The sequence below is a fragment of the Caretta caretta genome, chromosome 9 (genome assembly GCF_965140235.1).
Source record: "Caretta caretta isolate rCarCar2 chromosome 9, rCarCar1.hap1, whole genome shotgun sequence".
Classification (NCBI taxonomy): Eukaryota; Metazoa; Chordata; order Testudines; family Cheloniidae; genus Caretta; species Caretta caretta.
The window spans coordinates 79,393,136-79,419,144 of NC_134214.1; the positions used below are offsets into that span (position 1 = coordinate 79,393,136).

General features: G+C 43.2%; 1 protein-coding gene across 1 annotated transcript in view; it reads right to left on the minus strand.

The window, feature by feature from the left end:
* Positions 1-26,009, minus strand: part of AR (androgen receptor) — a 116,338-nt gene that overhangs the window by 19,764 nt on the left and 70,565 nt on the right. Inside the window, exon 4 of the mRNA XM_048864864.2 lies at positions 10,069-10,356. Within this exon, the coding sequence (XP_048720821.1) occupies positions 10,069-10,356 (288 nt within the window). The remainder of the gene's footprint in view (positions 1-10,068; positions 10,357-26,009) is intronic.

Sequence of the window (26,009 nt, forward strand, 5' to 3'; positions counted from 1 at the left end):
TGGGAGTGGATGGGTCATTACACAAAGTAAAACTATTTCCCCATGTTTACCCCCCCCCCGCCCCGCTGTTCCTCAGAGGTTCTTGTCAACTGCTGGAAATGGCCCACCTTGATTACCACTACAAAAGGTTCCCCTCCCACCACTCTCCTGCTGGTAATAGCTCACCTTACCTGATCACTCTCGTTACAGCGTGTATGGTAATACCTATTGTTTCACATTCTCTGTGTATATAAATCTCCCCACTGTATTTTCCACTGCATGCATCCAATGAAGTGAGCTGTAGCTCACGAAAGCTTATTAATTTAATAGTGTAGTATGATATATCCTTTAACTGATTGTCTGGTATGATCACACCTACATGATAACAATCGGCTAGAGACACAAAGGAACTTAGTCCTGGTGACAACGAGTCATTCCTAACTTTTAGAAACCTAGAAAATCACTGGGATTCACAAAGCCTGATTTTGGTGTGGAGGCTCCATATATAATGAATGAGGAGAGATGGGTGTCCAAAAATGGGATTCATAAAACACAGCATGTGAAGTGGCTCCTTGCCAATGGGAGGTGCCAACGAAAGGGGTGCATGCAAAGCCCCGCCCCTCTCTTGGAGATAGGCACCTAAATCCAGGTTGCAGGGAAGTGCCTCCTTCTGCTTGGGATTCTTGACTGCAAACCCTCTCTGGTGTTAGCTGTCTATGCCATATTTGCAAGAAGCTGCTGGGGAGAAGGGGGGAATCGGTGCAATTGGATACCCTAACCACTGGGCTAAGAGTTATGAGGGAGCTCCATCTCCCCGCAAGAGCTGTTTTGTGCACGCTCACCTATAGGGGCCAGATCCAGCAAGCAAGGTCTGAGCATGCAGGCAAGTTAAGTGGAGAAATACCTGTATTCCTTCAGTCATGCATCACTCTGGGGCTTAGGCTTACAGATGCCTGGTGTGGGGCAGCAGTGCGTACACTTGGAGGCAGAGACATAGGTGCCTAGGGAACTTTTACTGCAAAAATGTAGGCACAAAATGATTTTAGGTACCTACAAGTTTTGAGGGCAGCTGAGCAGGAGTTTTGTGAATCCCAATGGGGCCTGATTCTGGGATTTAGGGGCCTAAAGTGGTACTTCGAAGCCCTTTTGTGAATCTAGCCCAACACCTGCAAAGTTAAATCTTAATAAGATTCAAGTCATTGTTCATTTTAATTTTAAAGAGTTGAAAGCATAGACAGTTTCTTGCAATTAATGTGAACACAATACAGTTTTATGGAGAGATGCTTTTAGCTTCTCTTAATAAACATTTTTATTTGTCTACTAGACATTTTTATTTTTACAAGGTTGGCAGCTTATGAGTTTCCTTAATAACAAAAATTGGAAATTTTAGTTCCCTTCTCATCAAAATCAGTTATTTTAATTTATTAAATTTTAGTGTTTACATTCCATCACTGATTACTGACACATTATATTAAACTGAGGTTTCTAATAGAACTGAATACCCACTTTCTGTTCTGGAAGCCGTATTGTCTAGACAGTGGAAAACAATGTCTACTCAGAAAGTGGAAAGCAAAGTTTATCCTAGAGCTCCAGGAAGAAATCACAGCCAGTGTGGAGCAGGCTGTCCAGCACGGTCTATGATTTGGGGGGCGTGTCATAAACATACAGCTAAGGGTAGCATAAAATCCCTCCTTTACCTGTAAAGGGTTAAGAAGCTCAGATAACCTGGTTGGCACCTGACCAAAAGGACCAATAAGGGGAGAAGATACTTTCAAATCTGTGGGGGAAGGTTTTTGTTTTGGGCTGTTGTTGCTCTCTCGGGAGACAAAGAGAGAGACCAAGCAAGTAATCCAGCACCTACTGAATGATACATCTAAAATTACAGAAATAATCTCAGGTTAGGCTAGGCTAACCGCAGGGAGGCTAAGATGATGGAAAGTGATGTCCAAAAGAAACTAGATTTATCTAGACTGGAAGCAAAAGAGAAAGAAAACAAACATAAGAGACGGATGGAATTAAGACAATTAGAAATTAATGCAGAGGAAGCTGCCCACAAGAGAGCTATGGAGGCCCAGAAGCATGCTCAGGAGGAGATGGAAAGAGAGAGGAAGCATGTACTGGCTGTTATAGAGTTGAAAAGACAGAACCCTTCAGCAGCTGACTCCATGTCCCCAAAAATCCACAGATGGGAGCGACTATGTCCACAGTATGATGAATCCAGTGATATCATTGAATATTTCATCACCTTTGAGAGACTGTGCACCCTCCATGCAATTCCTGAAGATCACAAGATGACCACATTGGTAGCAAAATTGACTGGAAGAGTTCTGGACATATTCAACAAGATACCTATTGAGGATGCTTCTGACTATGGTAAATTTAAGGATTTGGTTTTGAAACACTTTCAAATTACACCTGAAACTTACAGAGTTAAATTTAGAGCCCTTAAGAGAGGGGCTGGACTCAGTAATGTGGCTTATGTAAACCAGATGAAGGATCTGTTAGATAAATGGGTCAAAGGAAGGGGTGTAACTAGCTTTGAAGGGATGTGTGATTTGGTTGTACAGAAGCAGTTCCTGACTATGACCAGTGATGATGTAAAACAGTGTTTATGGGATAAGAAAATGGACTCAGCAGAAATTCTTGCTTCTTATGCTGATCAATATGAGCAGTCCCAGACTGTCAGAGTGGTAGAGCAGATCGGAACAAAGCAGGTGGAGGTAGCAGAGAGGAACAACCCTCGTTGCAGTTTGGGCCGATACCAGAAGGGACACCCCGAGACCATACCATACCACCGGGGGCAGCCCTAGGCCCCAACTACACCCCAAGTTAGTACACTGTTTGATGGTGGCAACCAAGTGGTTCACTCCATGAGCTTCTGTAGTGGGGTGGACACCCGCTTGGGCCCAGAGGGGTTTAAGATAACCCTGGAAGAGAGCTGGGGCAGGGGAAGAGCTGGGCTGATTGGCAGAGCAGCCTCAGCTGGGGGCCACACCTCAATCAGGGCCCAGCTGGCTCTATAAAGACTGTGAGCCAGAGGCCCAGAGAGACTCTCTCTCTCTAGCTCTGAGAGGGAGGGACCTGGCTGCAGAAACCTGAATAGAGGATCCAATTTGGAGCAGGGCTGGGGAAAGGCCAAGGGAGCCGGGGAGCTCTGGCCTAGGAAAGGCCCAGGCTGCAGGCCTGGGAAGGCCTATTAGGTACGGGGGTTGCAGGGGCAGCCACGGGTAGGCAGAGGCACCAAATCCAAACCCAACTTTGCCTGTGATGAGTGGCTCATACTGCAGTCTGCCCCAGGGTGCAGGGACTAGCTGGTGACTGGCAGGAGCCTATGACTGAGGTGAGGTAGGGATGGTGGGTGAGGGGTTCCTCTGGGAGGGGGGAGACCCGGAATTGTGGGGTACTGCCAGGGTACAGCACCCAGTGAAAGGGGCACCGGGGTCCTGGGAGGGACGCGGGAACCAGCAGCAAGGTGAGACACCGGCCTGAAGAGGGCACTCCGGAGGCTGGAACACTAATTTCCTGAGACGACCAGCAGGAGGTGCCACCGGTGAGTCTGCGCCTGGTTACAGCTTCCCAAAAGCTTTTCATGGTTCCCGCCAGGAAATTAGTTCCTGAATCCGTAAGGATGTGGGAGGGCCAACCTACCCTGGCAAAAATGTCTGTTAATGCCTGGCATGCACTTTTAGCCAAAGTGTTGCTTAGAGCTACTGCTTCCGGCCATTGGGAGGCAAAATCCATGAAAGTCAGTATGTACTGCTTTCCTCTGGGTGTCTTTTTTGGAAAAGGATCCAGAATATCCACAGCTACTCACTGAAAGGGAATCTCAATTATGGGGAGTGGCTGGAGAGGGGCTTTGACCTGGTCTTGAGGTTTCCCACTCTTTGGCACACCTCACAAGACCGGACATAGAAAGAAACATCCTTGCCCATTCCCTCCCAGTGGAATGACCCCCCCCCAAACGGTCTTTGGTCCTGTTCACCCCAGCATGGCCACTTGGATGATTGTGAGCTAAGCTCAAGAGCTTTTCCCGGTACTTAGTTGGAACTACCAACTGTCTTTGAGGATGCCAGTTCTCCTAGTGCCCACCAGAAAGAGTTTCCTTGTATAGAAGTCCTCTTTCTACAACAAATCGGGATTGGTTAGAAGAGCTGAGAGGTGGTGGGTTGCTCTGTGACTCCGTCCAAGCTCCCTGGAGGCTTTCATCTGCTTTCTGCTTGGCCTGGAACTGTTCCCTTGATGCTGGAGACATCAGTTCCTCACTGGATTGTGGACTTGGGCTTGATCCCTCTGGAAGCGATGGAGGTGATGGGGCTGTTTTCGCTGACTGTGAACCACTCTCCGTTGGTGCACTATGTTGTGTTTCAGGCTCCGGTTGAGCTTCTTGCACAGGTTTAGCTGCTGTTGCCAGAGCGGGCTCAGAGGTGCCTTCTGTTGTTGGGGTTGCAGACGGGGTTGCAAGCATTGGATTCAGTGCTGGCAATGGTTCTGGTGCTGTTTGCTCCACCAGTTCCTGCTCTGGCTGGGTCTCTGTGACTGGATCTACTACTGCTGTCACAGACGTTGGCATGGGGTCCGGTTCCACCACCCCAGTCTGGGTCTCTGGTAACACAGACTGGACCCTTGTAGGAGGTTCAGGAACAGAGCTAGGTGTGAAGGCTTGCTTAGCCTGGCTGCAGGTGACCATTCCTACCCTCTTGGCTAGCTTCACATGGTTGGCCAAGTCTTCCCCCAGTAGCATGGGAATGGGATAATCATCATAGACTGCAAAAGTCCACATTCCCGACCAGCCCTTGTACTGGACAGGCAACTTGGCTGTAGACAAGTCAAAAGAGTTTGACTTGAAGGACTGAATCATCACTTGGGCCTCTGGGTGGAAGAACTTGGGGTCCACTAAGGATTGGTGGATAGCTGACACCTGTGCTCCAGTGTCCCTCCGTGGTAACTTTCTTCCCGCCCACACTCAGTTTCTCTTCCCTCTGAGGGTATCTGGGAGGCATCTGGGCCTGAGGATCTTTGGTGTGACCCCGGTGCAATGAACTGTAATCTTTTGGGGTTCTTGGGGCAGTTTGCCTATACATGCCCCAGCTCGTTACATTTAAAACATCATCCAGCTGACTGGTCACTGCTGTCCACCATCAAACAAATGGCCTGGAGGAGAAGTTTAATAGAACTTTGGGGGCCATGGTATGCACAGCCGTAAATGAGCACTCTAGTGATTGGGACCTAGTGTTGCAGCAGTTGCTCTTTGCCTACAGAGCTGTACCACATCCCAGTTTAGGGTTTTCAGCATTTGAACTTGTGTACGGCCGCAAGGTTAAGGGGCCATTACAGTTGGTGAAGCAGCAATGGGAGGGATTTACGCCTTCTCCAGGAAATAACATTCTGGACTTTGTAAACAACCTACAAAACACGCTCCGAACCTCTTTAGCCCTTGCTAGAGAACCTAAAAGGTGCTCAGGAAGAGCAAAAAGCCTGGTATGATAAACATGCCAGAGAGCGTTCCTTCAAAGTAGGGGACCAGGTCATGGTCTTTAAGGCGCTTCAGGCCCATAAGATGGAAGCATCGTGGGAAGGACCATTCACGGTCCAAGAGCATCTGGGGGCTGTTAACTATCTCATAGCATTCCCCACCTCAAACCTAAAGCCTAAAGTGTACCATGTTAATTCTTTAAAGCCCTTTTATTCCAGAGAATGAAAGGTTTGTCAGTTTACAGCCCAGGGAGGAGATGACGCTGAATGGCCTGAAGGCGTCTATTATGAAGGAAAAAGTGACGGTGGCGTGGAAGAGGTGAACCTCTCCATGACCCTTGGGTGTATGCAGCGACAGCAGATCAAGGAGCTGTGCAGTAGCTATGCTCCGATGTTCTCAGCCACCCCAGGACAGACCGAACAGGCATTCCACTCCATTGACACAGGTAATGCTTGCCCAATTAGAACCCAACCTTACTCGGTGTCTCCTCAAGCCAAAACTGCTATAGAACAGGAGATCCAGGACATGCTACAGATGGGTGTAATCCGTCCCTCTAACAGTGCATGGGCATCTCCAGTAGTTCTAGTTCCCAAACCAGATGGGGAGATACGCTTTTGCGTAGACTACCATAAGCTAAATGCTGTAACTTGCCCAGACAACTATCCAATGCCATGCACAGATGAGCTATTGGAGAAACTGGGACATGCCCAGTTCATCTCTACCTTAGACTTAACCAAGGGGTACTGGCAAGTACTGCTGGATGAATCCACCAGGGAAAGGTCAGCCTTCATCACTGTATGAATTTAATGTGCTCCCTTTCGGGTTATGAAATGCATCCGCTACCTTCCAAAAATTGTTGATAGTCTCCTAGTGGGATTGGGAGAATCTGCAGTCACCTACCTTGATGTGGCCATCTTTTCTGATTCATGGGCAGGACACCTGGAGCATCTATGAAAAGTCTTCGAGCACATAAGGGAGGCAGGACTAACTGTTAAGGCTAAGAAGTGTCAAATAGGCCCAAACAGAGTGACTTACCTTGGACACCAGGTGGGTCAAGGAACTATCAAACCCCCTATAGGCCAAAGTGAATGCTATCCAAAAGTGGCCTGTCCCAAAGACAAAGAAACAGGTCCAATCCTTCTTAGGCTTGGCCGGATATTACAGGCAATTTGTACCACACTACAGCCAAATCGCCACCCCACTGACAGACCTAACCAAAAGAGGAACAGCCAAATGCAGTTCAGTGGACTGAGGAGTGTCAGAAGGCCTTTAACCAGCTTAAAGCGACATTCATGTCTGACCCTGGGCTAAGGGCCTCAGACTTTGACAAACCTTTCCTAGTAACCACAGATGCGTCCGAGCGTGGTGTGGGAGCAGTTTTAATGCAGGAAGGACCAGATCAAGAATTCCATCCTGTCGTGTTTCTGAGCAAGAAGCTGTCTGAGAGGGAAAGCAACTGGTCAGTCAGTGAAAAAGAATGTTACGCTATTGTCTACGCTTTAGAAAAGCTACGCCCATACGTTTGAGGATGGCGTTTCCACCTACAAACCGACCATACTGCACTGAAGTGGCTTCATACCATCAAGGACAACAAAAAACTTCTTTGGTGGAGTTTAGCTCTCCAAGATTTTGATTTTGAAATACAACACATTTCAGGAGCTTCTAATGAAGTGGCTGATGCACTCTCCCGTGAAAGTTTCCCAGAATCAACTGGTTAAAATCATCCTTGAAATGTGGAAAATATTGTTAGTTCTTAAATAATCAGTAGTATATCTAGAGGTACATGTGTCTTATTAATTCTGTTTTCTCCTAGAGCTCCAGGAAGAAATCACAGCCAGTGTGGAGCAGGCTGTCCAGCATGGTCTATGATTGGGGGGGGGGGGGGGGGAGCATGTCATAAACATACAGCTAAGGATAGCATAAAATCCCTCCTTTACCTGTAAAGGGTTAAGAAGTTCAGATAACCTGGTTGGCACCTGACCAAAAGGACCAATAAGGGGAGAAGATACTTTCAAATCTGTGGGGGAAGGTTTTTGTTTTGGGCTGTTGTTGCTCTCTCGGGAGACAAAGAGAGAGACCAAGCAAGTAATCCAGCTCCTACTGAATGATACATCTAAAATTACAGAAATAGTAAGTAATAGCAAGGAAATGCGTTAGAGTATCTTTTGTTTTAGCTTGTGAATTTTCCCTGTGCTAGAGAGGTTTATCCCTGTTTTTGTAATTTTGAAGTTTTGCCTAGAGGGGAATCCTCTGTTTTGAATCTTATTACCCTGTAAGTTACCTTCCATCCTGACTTTACAGAAGTGCTTCTTTTACTTTGTTTTCTTTATTATAAAGTTTCTCTGTGTGTGTGTGTGTGTGTGTGTGTTTTAAAGAATCTGATTGGTTTTTAGTGTCCTAAAAATCTACGGGTCTGGTCTGTGCTCACCTGGTTTACCTAGCTGGTTGGTAGATTATTCTCAAGCCTCCCCAGGAAAGGGGGTGAAGGGACTTGGGGGGATATTTTGGGGAAACAGGAACTCCAAGTGGGCCTTTTCCTGAATCTTTGTCTAACTCACTTGGTGGTGGCAGCAGTACCCATCCAAGGACGAGGAAGGATTTGTGCCTTGGGGAAGTTTTTAACCTAAGATGGTAGAAATAAGCTTAAGGGGTCTTTCATGCGGGTCCCCACATCTGTACCCCAGAGTTCAGAGTGGGAAGGGAACCCTGACAATGGTAAACACCCCCAATTAAGTTAGCACCCCTACAGCAAATGAATGACCTTGTATAAATACATTATTAAATAAAAGATTTCTAATAAACTCCAAATAACAAACACTGGAGTAGCCATAGAGTCTTAACTCAAAGGGCCAATGTGCAGAAATCTTGCAACACTTTAACATCTAAGTATCTATCTTAGAAACCATCAATTTGACAGGTGCCTCTTATGTGGCTGCATGAACACTGGGTCATTGCGGAGAGAATGAGGCATGCTCATCCCCCTTGTCCATGGCTAAAAGTGACCTAAAATCCAACCTGAAAACCCCTGGAGAAAAAATAAAACTGACCTATTGAAGCCATTCTATACAGGATCCACCTCTTTACCAAGTGTCGTGTAGATAGACTGTTTTTAAAACAGACAGTGAGAAGTAGGGTTGCCAAGGTAAAATTTCAACTAGAGCCCAAATTCAAAGGGTTCTTATTAAACATATATGAAGGGAAACCAAACAAATATGACAAAGAAAATTCAAAGGGCAGAAAACCTACCCGGTGTGAAACTGGGCCACATTGACTGGCCACTTACTTTAGGAGAAAACAGGAATAAATGCCTCATTTTGGAATGCAACCCTAACTATGGAGTCATTACCAGGAGCCTCCATAATAAATACCACATTTTATAGGTGTCACCATCAGCCTGTCCTCTGCTCTGGGCACACAGGAATACAATCACTGGCCATTAGCCTTTCAGCAGTTGTGCACTCTAAGAATCAAATGCATGAAATAGGACATCTTCAGGCATCTTTGGAAGCCAGAGCGTTAATGAAGTCAGAGAGTGTGTCTAGAATGTAGGTTTGGTTGATGTTTGCCACAGGATAATCCTTTCTGAAGCTTACTTCTCTCCTGTAGCTCTCTTACAGTATGCGATAAACTGTGAAATAGTGTTAATCTGCTAATAACAAATTAATTTAATATTGTTACTTATGATAACATTACATTAATTTGTGCTAAATAATCCAAACTCCAATCAATTTTTGGCACACTTACACTTCCGGGCATGATTGTCCTGTAGTTTTATGTGACAGAGAGAGACACAGAGGGACTTCTGCATTTAAAGCTCTTTGACAAATTATATTAAGATGAAATTCCAGCACTTGGAGGAGATACAGTGTGAAAAACGCTGGGACGGCGTAGATTCTTTCATGCCAATGTGTTCTTTTCCCGAGCTACTGTCAGTCTGGTTTTGCCCATCTTCCACCTCCTCCATTATCAACCAGCACTGTTTTCATTCTTTCCCTCAGAGGATTCACTTCTTCCACCCTCTCACAGGAGTGTGTCACAGTGTTGGTCCTTCATTTTAAGAAGGAATACTGCAGCTCCTGCCTGAACCTAACATTCCTCCTAAAGCAGACAGAGATCATTGCACAGAGAAAAATAGAGAAGCTTCTCTTCTTTACAGCAACGTCCATCCTTGCTGGTCTAGAAAACATTCAGATATTTGAAGAGCCTAGTGCTTAGATTTGCAGAAGCTATTCACTTGTGGCCAGTACCATACCTCTGTGACAACCACCTGCTAAGGGACCGAACCCAAGAGTTTTCATTCTAAAAGCACAAGTCTCTTCTGCTTGAGCTAAAGGAGTAAACACCTGCAGCGGCAGCAGACTCATTAACCTTTCATGTACTAGCCACTAGAGGGGCACAAATCCCACGCTACGGCAATGTGGGTTACACTCAAATTTTGTGGATGTAATTTGTGCTCACAGAAGAAAACATTCTGAAAATGCACACCTACAAATGTTGTGGTTTTGGGGCACAGATTATTATGATTCTCCTACTGAAACATGTCCTTGCCATGATTTGAGTGTGATGGTTTTAGGGAAGTGGGGGAAGGTGCTGGAATTTCTCATTTTTCTCCTCACCTGGCAAGGCCTTTGCCCACTTCACCACGTGCACCAGCTGCCTCTCCCCAAGCTCATTCAGGCTGGTCAGCAGGGCAGCAAAGGAGTCGGCCTGGTTGTTGTCATGGCCTGCACACACCACACCAGGCTCAATGGCTTCCAGGACATTGAGGAAAATGGGCTGGCAGTCAAACCCATCGATGCATGTCATCACCATCTTGGAGGCCTGCTCATCTGTTGGGCTGGATGAGCTGGCTCCCTCGCCATCCTCTTGCAGCTTCAGGTTGCCCAGTTTCTTCAGCTTGCGGGCTGTGGAGAATGACACAGCTTGGCATGATGGTTAAATATAAAACAATCTCAAGGCTTCTTACAATTCCAGCCCCACCACTCACAAAGAGGGTGAAGCTGAAAGAGAGCTGCACCCTCACATTTAGTCTAGCGACAGCCACAGCCTGCAAAGCTATCCAGGTGCCATGGTGATAGGGGCACTGTGTAAGAATAAGGATGGAGGTCTATTATACAGAGAAAGCATTCAACCCATTAATTCATACATGGAAAGCAGTGTTACTGAGACAAGGACGAGGCTGCTTGACTTCAAGAGCGATTGGTCCCATCTGCATGGTGTTACTTTCAGATAGATTTATTTTGGAAGGATTGCTGGGTCAGACCAATGGTCCATCTAGCCCTGTCTTCTAACCTTGGCTAATGCCAGATGCTTCAGAGGGAATGAACAGAACAGGGCAATTTATCTAGTGATCCATCCCTGGCATCCACTCCCAGCTTCTAGCAGTCAGAGGTATAGGGACACCCAGAGCATGGGGTTGCATCTCTGACCATCTTGGCTAGTAGCCATTGATAGACCTATCCTCCATGAACTTATCTAATTCTTTTTTTCAACCCTGTTATAGTTTTGGCCTTCACAGCATTGCCTGCCAATGAGTTCTACAGGTTGACAGTGCGTTGTGTAAAGAAATACTTCCTTGTGTTTGTTTTTAACCTGCTACCTATCAATTTCATTGGGTGATCCCTAGTTCTTATGTTTTGTGAAGCTGTAAATAACACTCCCTTATTCACTTTCTCCACACCATTCATGGTTTTATAGACCTCCATCATATTCCCCTTTAGTCATCTCTTTTCTAAACAGAACAATCCAAAATTTTTAAAATACCTCCTCATATGGAAGCTGTTCAATACCTCTGATAATTTCGGTTGCCCTTCTCTGTACCTTTTCCAATTCAAATATATTTTTTTGAGATGGGGTGACCAGAACTGCACACAGTATTCAAGATATGGGCATATCACGGATGTTATGACTGCATGAGTGTGTTGAGGAAAGGGGCGGGTGGCGTGTATTGATCCAAACAACTGTGCAAGTAAAAAAAATACATAACACAACATATGACTGACAGCAAATAAATCACTGCACCACGTGACTCTGAAGCACAGAAGCCCATCACCCTGTGGCACCACAACATAGCACAATCTCTACATCATAGTTATCTTGCTGGAAATTTATATTACACCCATCACTGTGGTATCTAGGCACTATTGCCATGCAAATTATTGTGACATCACAAATCCAATACTGTAACTTTATTACAGGATTAACCAGAGGGAGAAAATAAGCCATGAACAGCAGGTTGAATCTAAGCCAAACACTGGAGGACTCAAGCATTCCTACTCAAGCATTCCTCTACAAATGGATCAAGGAAATCAAAAGACTAGATGGCACCAGAGCTGCTTCACCACAACCATCTCAGTCACTTCCTTCAAAACAGGCATCACTCAAGACAAGATGGCAATTAGCTGGGACCAGGTGGAGCTGCAACCTTGTGGATGTGTGATGTTAGCATACCATTGGCAAATTGCAGTGCACAGGATGCCACAATGAGGATACCCTAGAAACCAACACCTACACACTACAGCGACGGACCTCATAGATTAGACAGACAGATACATTAGATCAGTGGCTCTCAACCCTTCCAGACTACTGTACCCCTTTCAGGAGTCTGATTTGTCTTGCATACCCCCATGTTACACCTTACTTAAAAACGACTTGCTTACAAAATCAGATATAAACTACAAGTGTCACAGCCCACTATTACTGAAAAATTTCTCACTTTCTCATTTTTACCAAATAATTATAAAATTAATCAACGAATATAAATATTGTACTTAAATTTCAGTGTACAGTACATAGAGCAGTACAAACAAGTATGTCTGTATGACATTTTAGTTTGTACTGACTTTGCTAGTGCTTTTTATGTACCTGTTGTAACACTAGGTAAATATCTAGATGAGTTGATGTACCCCCTGGAAGACCTCTGCATACCCCAAGGGGTACTGTACCTCTGGTTGAGAACCACTGCATTAGATAGATTGACAGATGGTTAGATCTCACATACAAATTATACAGTCCATGAACAAAATACCAGGAACTTCATGTGTAAAATTTAGAAATGCTTTGAGATTGGGTATTTAGTGTTCAGTTTAATTTATAATGTTCTGATGTTTACATCAATGGCTGACTGGTTCATATGTATGAAATCTACTGAGCTGAGCATGTTACTCTAGATGGTAAACCTTTTATCCCCAACAGCCCCAATGAAAATTAATCAATCATGATAAAAAGCTGATTGCTTAGTTCAAGCACAGAAAATAACACAAAAACTGTTGTCCTTGGGGTTCTGGCACCTACATTATATGATACTCATCTGAAACTTCCTTTTGGCTGTAATTAGAAAAATAAGCCTTGAAACGTAAAAATGTCAAGTCAAAGTGCAGCTTTGTAAATCAATGCAAAGGCTGATCTTTAAATAATATACTCTGGATGATCTACAGTAATAGCAATTAAGGGAGGCTGCTTTGAGAAAATGAGAACATGGAAATAAAAATCAGAGAGTAGCATGGAAAACAAGACCAAAGTGCAGCATGACATAGTCCTGCAATTATTTGTGTGGGTCACAAGCAAAACAAAAAACAAGAAATCACTCCTCTCAAACTCCTCCAAAACTCTGATGGCAGCCATACCATCAGGACTCAGAGTGATGTAGCTCGCCCCCCGTTAGTAACCTTGAGATACCTTCCCTAAAAAAATCTATCATCAGGGCAGAACAGGAGAACTGTCCACTTTAAATCAATAGGTGATTGGATTTTGGACAAACAAGGAGAGACATGAGTACAAAGTGCTGATTTCCAGTTACTAGAAATCCCACCATAATCAATAAAAAATCTGGAAAGGCTGGAGGCATGACTGAGCAAGTCAATGTCATGGTGACATGCTGATGTCCTTCAGTTCAACCCCTTGCTGTACTTTTAAAAGTCTATGTGCTTATAGGCAACAAGGTCCTTCCACTTTAATGAGAGAGAGAAATTTCAAATCAGTCCCTTCAGAGTTGAATAATCAAGACAAATAAACCAAGAAAAGTGTCATCCATTATAGGTCCTGCATCTACAAAGAGGTATATGTTATTGTATGCTATAACATATATGTGCATGGATCTGAGACCTACAGTCAGTGCTATATTCATTTAAAAAAAAATTGAATTACTAGTGGTAAAAAGGATCAATGTGAAGAAAGAAAACAACAAGTTGAAATAATCACCCCGACTCTCATGAGAATATATAGGTTATATATGTTTCTGTTCAAAAGGAGTGTCAATGATATGAATAATTCCCATTTCACAGAGAAGGAAGATATAAGCATTTGTGTTTATTTTTATTGCCAGGGATGGAGAAGTTTGATTCTTCCCATCACCAATGAAAATCTGATTTATTAGATCCAGAGGACTTTCAGATTTTTTCTCAGCGGAGGAATTATACTGTATTCAGCCTGAAAAACGAGCAGCTTTCTCAAAGGTATTGTTATTTCCATGGCATTGGTGGGTACTTCTCCAGGACTATATATACCCCATCCATATTGTGTTACCTATCTGGTCCTTTTCAGTGTTTTACTTTTTTTTATTTTTTAATCTAAAAACATGAGAGGTTGTTTCAGTGAAAGCATGGGTGAAGCATTCAGACATTTGGACAAACACAGCATCCAGGAAAACACCTAGCCCTCCTCCCCACCCCCTTCAAATTAGCACAGCGCCTCTTGACTGGTATTTTGCTTTGCTTATGTGCACAACATTCCCACTGATGGCAACTGTCACTCTGCACATGCATAGGAACAAAAATAATTAGAGTCAAGATCTACTGTGAAGATATGAGAGGAGGTTTTTGGCTCCCCACCCTCAATCTGTAAATAATGCACTGCCATCATTACAAACACCCCGGCAAAATAATTAGATGAATATTGATAATGAAAAATACATTAACTGCTTTTGCTGTTACTTGAAATATGAAAAATCTGGGAGCCTCACAATATACTGGGTTAAATGCACTGGTCTTCCACCTATTTACCATAAATTACAAGTGAGATGAGTTTGATATTCTCACTTTACTCTTTATTCAGTAATTACTTCTGTTGTGTTTGGGGAAAAGCCAGATAATATATTCACATCACATGATGATGATAATGATGAAATACTTTTCATTCCAACAGTAACTAAGGAGGATGTTAAACAGCAGCTACTAAAGTGAGGCATCTTTAAATGAGCAGGTCTGGATAAGATGCTTCCAAGAGTTTTAAAAGAGTTTGCCGAAGAGCTCTGTGGACCACTAATGTTGATTTTTAATAAGTCTTGGAACACTGGGGAAGTTCTAGAGCACCAGAAGAAAGCTAATGTGCCAATATTTAAAAAGGGTCAATGGGATCACTAAAGTAATTACAGAACTGTCTGCCTGGTTTCAAACCTAGGATAAATAATGGAATGACTGCAAAAAGAAGGTAAGATAAGTCAAACTACCTTAGTATCATTTTTGATAACATATGTGGTTGGTAAAGGTAACAGTGTTGATGTAATATACTTCTGTAAGTCATTTGACTTAGTACCACACCACATTTTGATTAGTAGGCTATAATGAAACATCTACACGGCACATAGTAAGTGGGTTAAAAACTAGCTAACTGATATGTTTCAAAATGTAATTGTAAATAGGGAATCATCGCTGAGTGGGTGTGAGACTAGTGGGATCTTGCAGGGATTGGTTCTTGGCCCTATACTATTAAAAAAAATTTATGAATGACCTGGAAGAAAACAAACTCATCATTGATAAAGTTTGCAGATGACACAGAGATTGGGGAAGTGGTAAACAATGAAGAGGACAAGTCACTGACACAGAACAAGCTGAATCCCTTGGTAAACTTGCTGCAGTAAAACAATATGTTTCAATACTGCCAAATGTAAGAGTCATACATCTAGGAACAAAGAATGTAGGCCATGCTGACAGAATGGGGGAATCTAACTTGGGAAGCAGTGACTGAAAAAGACTCGGGGTCAGGGTGGATAATCAGCTGACCATGAGCTCCCAGTGCCATGCTGTGGCCAAAAGGGCTAATGTGATCCTTGTATGTATAAATGGGAACATCAAGTAGGAGTAGGGAGGTTATATTACTTCTGTATTTGGCACTGGTGCAAATGCTATTGGAATACTGTGTCCAGCTCTAGTGTCTAGGAATGATTAAAGGACTGGAAAACATGCTTTATAGTGAGAAATGCAAGGAGTTCAATCTAATTACCTTATCAACGAAAAAGTTTAGGGGTGATTTGATCACAGTCTGTAAATACCTACATGGGAAATAGAAATTTGATATGAGAGGGCTCTTCAAATATAGCAGACAAAGCTATAATAAGATCCAATGGCTGGAAGCTGAAAGTACACAAATTCAGACAAGAAAAAAGATGCAAATTTTTAACACTGAGGGTAACTGACTATTGAAACAGCTTACCCGGGATTGTGATGGATTCTTCATCACTGGACATTTTAAAACCAAGACTGGATGTTCTTCTAAAAGATATGCTCTAGTTCAACCACAGCTATTGGACTTCCAGCAGGAATTAACTCAGGGAAGTCCTGTGGCCTGTGTTATGAAGGAGGTCAGATTAGATGATCACAATGGGTCCTTCTGGCTTTAATATGTAAGACTCAAGCATGTCTGCCACATTTCAAAGTCTCTAGTCAGGAGGAAATCCAGACTGGAACAGCAGGGGGTGCTTCAAGTCAGGAATGAGGTGCACGGGCAATCCTGTGGCTGGGAACCCAAGACCAGAACAGCAGTGTGTTCGACAGGCTGTGATTACAGTCCAATGTCAGTGTGTGTGTAGTCCTTACATATGGAACAACGTGTGTGTACACTCTAGGTCAGGATTATAGTGTATTGGAAGCCCCTATTTAGGCAATGCCCTTGACTGGAGTGGCAGAAAGTTTTGCAGGTCAGGACTAAAATGGACTGACAGAATTATAAGAACATAAGAAAATAAGAACGGTCATACAGAGTCAGACCAATGGTCCATCTAGCCCAGTATACTGTCTTCTGACAGTGGCTCAGTGCTTCAGAGGGAATGAACAGAATGCGCAATCATCCAGTGATCCATCCCCTGTCATCCATTCCCAGCTTCTGGCAGTCAGAGATTAGGGACACCCAGAACATATGAGGTTGCATCCCGACCATCTTGGCTAATAGCCATTGATGGACCTGTCCTCCATGAACTTATCTAGTTCTTTTTGAACCCTGTTATACTTTTGGTCTTCACAACTTTCCCTGGCAATGAGTTCCTTAGGTTGACTGTGTATTGTGTGAAGAAATGTGTCCTTTTGTTTGTTTTAAATCGCTGCCTATTAATTTCATTGGGTGACCCCTGGTTCTTGTGTTATGTGAAGGGGTAAATAACACCTCCTTATTCACTTTCTCCACACCATTCACAATTGTATAGGCCTCTATTATATCCTCCCCTTAGTCGTTTCTTTTCCAAGCTGATAAATCCCAATCTTTTTAATCTCTCCTTATATGGAAGCTTTTCCATACCCTTACTCATTTTTGTTGCCCTTCTCTGTACCTTTTCCAATTCTAATACATCTTTTTTGAGATGGGGCAACCAGAACTGCATGCAGTATTCTAGGTGTGGGCAGTCCATGGATTTATATAGTGGCATTATGACATTTTCTGTATTATTATCTATCATTTTCCTAATGGTTCCAAACATTCTGTTTGCTTTTTTGACTGCTGCCGTACATTGAGTGGATGTTTTCAGAGAACTATCCACAATGGCTCCAAGATCTCTTTCTTGAGTGGTAACAGCTAATTGAGGCCCCATCATTTTTTATGTATAGTTGGGATTATGTTTACCAATATGCATTACTTTGCATTTATCAACACTGAATTTCATCTGCCATTTTGTTGCTAAGCCACCCAATTTTGTGAGATCCCTTTGGAACTCTTTGCAGTCAGCTTTGGACTTAACTATCTTGAGTAATTTTGCATTGTCTGCAAATGTTGCCACCTCACTGTTTACCCCTTTTTCCAGATCATTTATGAATATGTTGAATAGGACTCGTCTCAGTACAGACCCCTTGGGGACACCACTATTTACCTCACTCCATTCTGAAAACTCACCATTTATTCCTACCCTTTGTTTCCTGTCTTTTAACCTATTACTGATCCATGAGAGGACCTTCCCTCTTATCCTATGATTGCCTACTTTGCTTAAGAGCCTTTGATGAGGGACCTTGTCCAAGGATTTCTGAAAGTCCAAGTTCACTAAATCTACTGCATCTCCCTTGTCCACGTTTGTTGACACCATCAAAGAATTCTAATAGATTGGTGCATGGCCAAAACTGGAAGAGGGCTGTGTAAGGTGCATTAGCACAGATGATTGGTTGCTTACGAGTGGAACAGAAGGGTTACTACAGGTCAGGATTGAGATGCATCAGCACAGGTGTATAGGTGTCCAAGTCTGCAATAACAAGGGAGACTGTAGGGCAGGAGTGAAGTGCATTGGAGACTCTTGCTGAAAAGTTATGAACACTACCAAGTGCTATAGCTACTTCACTTCTTCCATTGTCCCCTTTTTTTGGTTTGATGGTATGGGTCATGAGAAGATCCTGTTTAATGGATTTCAGCTCTCATGTCAGAGTGAACTAAATCAATAATGAAGGCTTCAAAACTGCCATTCTGTGCCAAAGAAGAGAGAGTTTTAAATAAGACATTTGCTTGGTCTCTTCCTTATAGCACTATAAATACTTAAAGCTGCAGGTTCACTGGTCACACACAGCTGTCTACCCAGAAGTGACTGGTGTTTAATAAACAGTTAATACAAACTCTTTGAGCCTGGAAGCATTCTTGAATGCTTTGTCTTTCTACTGGGGGGAAAAATAGCAGTGCGTGAATTCACAGCATACAAGGCTTTAGAATTACTTTTAAACCAGCATTAAAAACAAATGTAAAACAGACGAGGCAGAACAGGTCAGGGTGACCCGGAGAGTGAAAACTACGCCCCATCGTTAGCAGCATTAATTGTCAGCCTGTCCTATGTGAGAATGTAGCAATGATGTGTGGCTGCTTTTATTCAAGGAAACTTCACTATGAATCTTCAAGTAAAAAAGAAAAAGAGCTTAAAAATAAAGGCATGTTAGCTTTTGCAAACATAACAAAAGGCTGCTCTGTTGGTCACGGGCTTAGCGCTCCACACTGTTGTGCTAGAGATCTAGGTTTGATTCCTTGTCTCTGTCCTTCCCAGGCTGGCAAGGCCAGAAGTAATACAGACAGTGCCCTGTTGAACAGCGACCCCTATGACCAAGTAGGAAAGTGCAGATCCGTTCTCAAAGGAGTCCCACTTTAGTATTCCTCATTCCAAAGATGGCTATGATGAGCCTCCACGGGATATATGTATTGATCCTGCACTATTATAATCAATGGGAGTGTTGCCATTAACTTCAGTGACAGTCAGGGCTATAAGGCAGGAAACAATGCGAGTCTTCGGAATGTAATGGAGTCCCTCCCAAGCACATCCTTTACATTGGTGGTAGGAGATGTCACAAGACAGGAGGGTAGAAGCTGTGAACTTCCTCCTGCCCTGTATTATCAAGTGCCACAGAAATTTCAGCCCATTGGATGGCAGAATTATTCAAAACATCCTGTGTCTTTTTTTACAGAGGTTGGCCATGTTTAGCAGTAAAAAAAGGACTGTTCAAATGTCACGACCCATCGGGGCTTGTAGGGTTTTCTTTCATGACGCATTTCTGCTCTGAAACGTGCTCCAAATGGTGTCTTCTGAACTCTACTGATCTGCTCCCCATATGGATTCTGCCACATTTGCTCACTTTGCTGGCTAAATCTTTCTCTGGTTGGTCTTACTTCTGCTAGCCCTTCATGTTCAACTAAACTCTGGAGGGACAAGCAGCGTTCCATTCTGAACTGTGCACTATCAACCGAAGTTCTGACTATGAAATGTTCCTTGTTGCCAAAGAGTGAGCAGGAAAAACCTCAGCTTGACTGACAGGTGCCAAAGTGAGTTTCCAGAGCTGGTAGACAGTAAGAACAGCCCCCGTCTTCTACTTGTAAAAGAGCAAATCTGATCTGGACTCACAGAGACAAAAAAGAGAGCCCCACTATTCCATTTTTACAATCACATTTTAGAGCAGAACTGAGCTTTGAATGACAAATTCAAACCAGCTGAATGTTCTGAACATTCATTTTGCACCCACTGAGATATGTTTTCACCTTACAAGGACTGTTGGTTTCCTTATATCAGGTGAGGCAGAACCCATCCATTTTTACTTCCTGCACTTTGGGTCTCTCCCACATCTTGCTCATGTAGTGATGCTTGATTGTGAACGAGAGGCAGTGTCGATTGGACATCTTAATCTAAGAAAGAGGCAGCTTTCAGGTTATGCAGCCCGCCTCTCCCCTACCTGGCATAGTGTGACTGATCAGCTAGCCAGAACTTGTGCGCTAATCCAGCAGGGAGTGAGCATGAGAGCGAGAAAGCGTGTTTACATTCGGCAATTTATTTTCCCTACTTCTTGTCTGAAAGGAATGGATGGTGGTGAAAGGAAAGGAAAGAAATTGCTGGTATAAAAGCAGAAGAGTCAGGCAGTGTACTTGCTGCTCTACTGAGCGTGTGGGCATGATGGGGAAAGGGGAGTGGTGAGAATAATCTTGGGGATGGGGAAAAAACTAATGTCAACCATTGCTCCCCAGAGACCAACAAAACGTAGCCTTTTCACTGACAAGTTCCTTGAGTATTTCACAGCAGCCTAACAATCCCATATATTATCCAGCTCAGCAATGGAAAACGTTGCAAAATTAGCATGTTTGTGTAGCTAACAATCATTAATGAAGGCTCCCACACCTCATTTTGTGCTGTGTTTAATGCTGCCAGTCTCTTTCATTTTCATTATACTATACCATAGGTAGCCTAACTGGCAACTCCTTTGCTCTGGCTGTTAGATATTCCATCAGCCCAGTTTTCTGGGTATTTTCTGCCCCATGCTCACATCAAATAAACATCAAAGTTCACCACAGATGAGTCATCAATGATACTTTTAAATAACAGTATTTTAACATATAAAGAGTATGAATCTGAGAGGAAACTTGGCAGCTCTTGGGCATGTTGATACTTGTACATGGAGATGTAGTAGTTGAGGTTGGTAAAGTGCCTGCTTGTAGGGACAAAAGAGTAGGTTTGGCCAATTAAGCTATTGGTTCTAGATTTCAAACCTCAGACTTCGAAAGTTTGGGTTCAAGTTGGTTTTGGCAAAACTGCATCGTACGTTTTGCATCTTTTATTCTTTTACGGTAGTTAACCTGGAGACCTGGCAAAAATGACTTTCAAACACAGATCAAAACAGCACAGGCTAGTCAAAAAGACAGGACCAGATATTCATTTACACTAGGCCTTTTACATCATTCAGGCAGTGTAAAGTCACCCGGAAGTGGGAGTGAGTGGTGTAAAGGTGCTTTGGTATAACTGAAAATCTGGCCCCCACAGTTTTTATTAAATTTCCCTGGATTAACAAGAGTTTAAATTAAGGGAAGGAATGTTTCTTGAAACTCAAACAAAAGGTTCAATACATCTCAGAACTTAAATTAAAATATTCCAGATGTTTCATGAAACTCAACATGACCTGGGTTCCCACGAGGCCCACTTACCCATTTACTGGTTACTAACTGGTACAATGACTCGGTTAACTGGCTACATGATCAACATTAGCTACTCCAAAAACTGATGTAGACTTCCCTTATGGTGCTTTCAGGCAGAACCAGAAAATTAAGTGGTTAGTTTAACAACGCAGCCTTGAAGAGATATATTAACTAACAGCTCAGCAATCAGAGCAGACAGGGCCAAACTATGTTTAACGTTGTGTCAGCTAGTAGTTGGCAACCCTTACTGGAACCAGAAGGATAACCATGACCAGCTAACTGGATGTTAAACACAATGGCCCTTATCTGCTGACTGCTGAACTGTGTTAACATCAACCTAATTTTCTAGTGATGACAAGCCCTAAGGCTGTTCTCATAACTAGAGCATAAAATAGAAAAGCCCATCCTGCAGGTCACAGCGGAAGATAAGGCATGTCTTTGTCTCCAAAAATCTGTTGTCACATGTTCCAGAAATTTCATATGACACAAAAGGCAGAGGAAGCAGGACTTCTCTCTCTCTCTTCCTGGTATTTACTGAGCACCAATAATATCTAGGTGCTGAGGCTCTCTTTTCCTCCATGTTCACAGAGATACATTTATCTCAAGTTGCATGTGTGTCTGTGTTTCAGACATAAGAATGGCCATACTGGGTCAGACCAAAGGTCCATCCAGTCCAGTATCCTGACTACCAACAGTGGCGAATGCCAGGTGCCCCAGAGAGAAAGTGAACCTAACAGGTAATGAATGATCAGTGATCTCTCTCCTGCCATCCATCTCCACCCTCTGACAAACTAGGGACACCATTCCTTACGCATCCTGGCTAATAGCCATTAATGGACTTAGCCTCCCTGAATTTATCCAGTTCTCTTTTAAACCCTGTTATAGTCCTTGCCTTCACAACCTCCTCAGGCAAGGTTGACTGCACTGTGTGAAGAACTTCTTTTTATTTGTTTTAAACCTGCTGCCCATTAATTTCATTTGGTGCCCCCCTAGTTCTTATATTATGGGAACAAGTAAATAACTTTTCCTTATTCACTTTCTCCACACCACTCATGATTTTATATACCTCTATCATATCCCCCCTTAGTCTTCTCTTTTCCAAGCTGAAAATTCCTAGCCTCTTTAATCTCTCCTCATATGGGACCTGTTCCAAACCCCTAATCATTTTAGTTGCCCTTTTATGAACCTTTTCTAATGCCAGAATTCATTTAGTTTCTCTGCAATGACTTTATCGTCTTTAAGTGCTTCTTTTGTACCTCGATCGTCCAGGGCCCCCACTGGTTGTTTAGCAGGCTTCCTGCTTCTGATATACTTAAAAAACTTTTTGTTATTACCTTTTGAGTTTTTGGCTAGCTATTCTTCAAACTCCTTTTTTGCTTTTCTTATTACATTTTTACACTTATTTTGGCAGTGTTTATGCTCCTTTCTATTTACCTCACTAGGATTTGACTTCCATTTTTTAAAAGATGCCTTTTTATCTCTCACTGCTTCTTTTACATGGTTGTTAAGCCACCGTTGTTCTTTTACTGTGTTTTTTAATTTGGGGTATACATTTAAGTTGAGCCTCTATTATGGTGTCTTTGAAAAGTGTCCACGCAGCTTGCAGGGATTTCACTCTAGTCACTCTACCTTTTAATTTCTGTTTAACTAACCTCCTCATTTTTGCATAGATCCCCTTTCTGAAATTAAATGCCACAGTGTTGGGCTGTTGAGGTGTTCTTCCCACCAGGGAATGTTAAAAGTTGTTATATTATGGTCACTCTTTCCAAGTGGTCCTGTTATAGTTACCTCTTGGACCAGATCCTGCGCTCCATTCGGGACTAAATCGAGAGTTGCCTCTCCCCTCGTGGGTTCCTGTACCAGGTGCTCCAATAGCAGTCATTTATAAGTATTGAGAAATTTTGTCTCTGCATTTCGTCCGGAGGTGACATGTACCCAGTCAATATGGGGATAACGGAAATCCCCCACGATTACTGAGTTCTTTATTTTGATAGCCTCTCTACTCTCCGTTAGCATTTCATCGTCACTATCACTGTCCTGGTCAGGTGGTCGATAATAGTTCCCTACTGTTATATTCTTATTAGAGCATGGAATTACTATCCATAATGATTCTATGGAACATGCGGATTCATTTAAGACCTTTCAGATACTTTTATTAGGGCTCTGGTGCATCTTTTTCTGGCATTCCCAACTGCTCTCAGGGAATATTTGGGCGAAAACTTGAGGTTCAAGGTCCTTGGAATTGCCCAAGCAGTTAATGAAAGCAACTTAAAATCCCAGGAAGACAATGCCAGAAAAGCTTTTATTAATGTAGATAGTAAAATGGCATTAGGACTCAAATACAATGGGGAGTGCAGAGCTGCCAACCAATCAGAAAGCTTCAGCCGCTGATCCAATGAATGGGCAAGCCTGACTCCCCCACTTACAAACCCATTTGTATGATACTTCTCAAATGGTCAAAATGGCTGATTTGTTAGCCTCATGTCCTAAAACACCACCCAACGGGGGTTAAATTGACCCAGAAATGGCCTGTCTGTTGTGCTTCATTCCTTCATTGAATGATAGCTGCTTGCATGCTAAAAGAGGAGCATGGTGACCTGGAAACAAGCCAACTGCAGCAAAAGAAACCTTTGTGTTTCCTGTGATGCCCCCAGAATCTTATTCCCAGTTAGCTATGGGGCATCAGCTTGTGTTTTAAAAATATCTGCCTAATACAATGTCTCTTCTGTGATATTCTAAGGACATTTTTGTTGTCCCCGCTGAGCTACACATTTCAGTGCACTTGGAAATTTTGGTGGGGATTTGTAGTAATGGCTTCACTACTAACTGACATACCTGGTACGTCAGCTGACACTTGGATCCAGCATGGCCCCCTCTGAAGTGCTAACAACCCAATGGAACATCAGGAATGCCAGGGGGACACACTGGAGCTGGTGCTCACCAGGGAGAGTGGACTGTAGCTATTCTGACCCCCTTTTTTTCTGATCTGCTGTTTCCATCAGCCCAAACAGGAAAAACAAAAAAGTGTTCTCTTCTAGGAAAGAGGTGTGTTCTCAGCTCGACTTAACTAACATGTAATAAAATCCTAGTGAAGACAAGGCAGTCTGTAGCTTTCACGAGGGTGAGCAGGTCAAATGAGGATACATCTACACTGCAAAAAAAAAGAAAAAAAAAAAAAAAAGAAGAAGAAGAAGAAGCCCAGTGGTAGCAAGTCTCGGAGCCTGGGTCAGTTGACTCAGGCTCATATTACAGGGCTAAAAATAGCAATGGAAATGTTCCTGCTCAGGCTGCGTCTCAGAGCCTGGGCTCCAGCCCAAGTGAGAATGTCTACACTCCTATTTTTAGCCCCATAGAGTGAGAACAGTGTGCCTGAATCAGTTGACCTGGGCTCTGAGACACACAGCCCTGTAGACATACCCTTAGAGACCAAAGGAGAGTCTAGGGCTTACCATGACCTGCTAACTCAATTGACAACTACAAACTGCCTTGTTTTCACTAGAATTTTACCTTGTGTTAGCTAACTTGAGATAAGACCGCACCGGTTTTTTCCCCTAGTGAACACAAAAGCTTAAAGGCCCGCAAAGAAAACTGCTGATGTGGACAGAGAGCTCTACGGCCCTGTCACTTTTAATTAACTTTAAGGCCTTTCCACAAATATTCAAGTGAAATTTGATGATGCAGCCACAGGGGAAGCCAGGGATCAAGCTGTTTATTGAAAAACAAACCCTTGCTCTCCCTTATTGACCAAGTGATGATGTGAAGCACAGATCAGAGAACCAGTAACATGGGAGTTCTCAGCTAGCTCTCACGCTGACTTATTGTGAGACCCTTCCCTTCTCTGTGCCTGTTTTCCTACCTGTAAAATCAGGATGCTACCACTTCCATGGCATCCTGATGCTACTACTTCCATGGCTGCGCTGGTACAGCTGTGCTGTTGTAGTGCTTTAGTGAAGACGCTCCTATGCTGACGCGAGAGCTTCTCTCATTGGCATAGTGAATCCACTTCCTCGAGAGGCGGTAGCTATGTTGACAGGAGAAACTCTACCACCACCAGAGTGCTGTCTACACAGGGTGGGGAGGTATGGTTAGGTCAGTATAACTATGTCGCTCAGGGGTGTAGATTTTTCACACCCCTAAGCACTGTAGTTATACCGATATAGGTCTGTAGTGTAGACCCGATGGACGTGTGTATAAAGCACTCTGAAGATGAAAAGCACTAAGCTCTGTTGCTTTCTATATGGGATTAATCCACATCCATCATGTTCCAGAAAATAAATGCAATCAACATACAATACATTTGACACTTCACTTCAGCTGTTGTGAAACAACACAATTTCACAACAGCTGCAGACAGCACAGACCAATGTGAATCAGCCCCAATGGGGTTAAGGAAAAGCCAATATTTTAGTGACTCATTCTTTTATTTTCCAAACTAACACATAACTAATAATAAGGTGCAAGCACCACAATTACGGCTCACACATAACTATCATCTCACCCGGTTATTTTAAAGGAGGAGGAAAGGTCACCAACTAGCTAGAGCTTCTCAGGACTCAAAGGGGTTTTAAGAAGGCACGTTAGGGAGTCAGCAAAATAGCTGGAGAATTATATGATTGCACAGGGGAGAGCTGTGAAATGAGAAAGAATTAAATTGGAGCCTAAAGTCTTTCCCTATTTACTGCACCTTTTAAAGGATCAGTCCACTTAAAAGACCAGAGCTATTAAAGGATCATAACCCATGCATGTCAAGCCACTTCACACACAGACAAACAATAAAATGCCCATATTATGAATAGCTTTTAAAAGACCAGGAGATAAAAAATGTTTTGGCATAGAAAGGTTAAATGGCGGTAGGGGCAAAGTTCCTCCAAGAGAAGTCTGTGGAAATATTTCCTGTTATTCAAAGGGAACCACAGTACAACTTCAACACAGTGCA